General features: G+C 40.0%; 1 protein-coding gene across 1 annotated transcript; it reads right to left on the reverse strand.

Annotated features, from left to right (window-relative positions):
• Positions 1-234: 234 nt before the first annotated feature.
• Tsp_11111 (conserved hypothetical protein) lies at positions 235-1,047 on the reverse strand. The gene is made up of 2 exons (XM_003381961.1): positions 965-1,047; positions 235-853 (listed from the first exon to the last, which is right to left on the reverse strand). Exons 1-2 carry the CDS (start codon positions 1,045-1,047, stop codon positions 235-237), a joined length of 702 nt encoding a protein of 233 aa, XP_003382009.1.
• Positions 1,048-1,192: the final 145 nt, after the last annotated feature.

A 1,192-nucleotide genomic window follows, 5' to 3' on the forward strand; every position in this document is an offset into this window, starting at 1 on the left:
ACGTTTTCAACAATAATTCTTATCATTATTCTATATTTTATTGTACCAGAGTGACGTTATATCAAATGTGATAATAATAATTCAGAAAAAACAATACAAAAAATAAGTTAAATAGTGATTTTGATTTTTCACTAGTCAAGAGCAGCAACAACAACAACAATAAACAACATAACAGTGAACAATATTAACAAAGTGGTATCAGAGATTTTAAAATCACAAATTATTGTTTCTGGATTAAGATTCACGCTTAGGATTGCCGGTTATGCCTGACTTGCTTAAAATAAACCCGTATGTGGCAATATCTTTATCCGTACATAAACAATAGACTGCTGGCACCAGCTTGCCCGCCAAAAAGGCATGGATGGTAAGCAGTTGTTGATACCATTGTGGTACAACCTTGAATGTACCATCCAATGCCCAGGTTCGCCTGGTTGCCATCAGTCTAATGCTAGAATCCGTAGCCAATATCAATATTTGCCTCGATGCACTCTGCCACAGTAAAAAATCTTCACCGGCCATTGTTGTCCTGAATGCGTCAGGGATTTGCTGGTCCCGACGATGACTGGGCAGTTTTGGGTATCGCTTTGCCTGGTGCCTATACATCGTGGACTTCACCCGCTTAAAAAGCGGAAAATGGCCAGATGTAGATGGCACGGCGGACGCGGCGGAAACTTCTTCATCGTAAATGGCGAGGATGGATTTTGTTTCTTCCGCGCTTCGTTTTTTCAAAACCGCCTTCTTTTCCATTTTGTATGCCAAGTGCTCATCCACTGTGCAGCTTTCGATGTGATCCTTTTGCGTGATCACGCATGTCACATCTCGGTTTGTCCATATGACACCCTTGCAGCCTTCTCTGCCCTATACCAAAGTAACCTAACCCTTAATAACGAAGGACACACACTGTACATTTAGCGCATACTTTTGAGCAAACCCAATGTTTTCTCTGTTTATTGGTGTATCTCACTTTGTATATGTCCTTCCTTGAGAAACAAGAGACGTACTTCCGCCACGATTTGTTACAAAACGCAGCTCAGAAATATCAGCCATTGTGAAAATGATGAACAGAACAGAAAATGATTCAAATAACTCTCGAATGCAAAACGCAGGACCCAACAAAAACGAATTGGGACGGGTTTTGAATTTCTATTTTTATTACCGTTGCAACCAATTAGTCTTTCATTTCTCAATTTTT

This window comes from Trichinella spiralis, assembly GCF_000181795.1.
Source record: "Trichinella spiralis strain ISS 195 chromosome Unknown Scfld1, whole genome shotgun sequence".
Classification (NCBI taxonomy): domain Eukaryota; kingdom Metazoa; phylum Nematoda; class Enoplea; order Trichinellida; family Trichinellidae; genus Trichinella; species Trichinella spiralis.

What these genes read in the sequence shown, in the direction of transcription:
- Tsp_11111 (XM_003381961.1), bottom strand. Translation starts at nt 1,047, where the DNA reads ATGGCTGATATTTCTGAGCTGCGTTTTGTAACAAATCGTGGCGGAAGT. An exon ending in CAAGGAAGGACATATACAAA is followed by an intron (nt 854 to 964) that starts GTGAGATACACC and finishes GGTATAGGGCAG; the next exon opens with AGAAGGCTGCAAGGGTGTCA.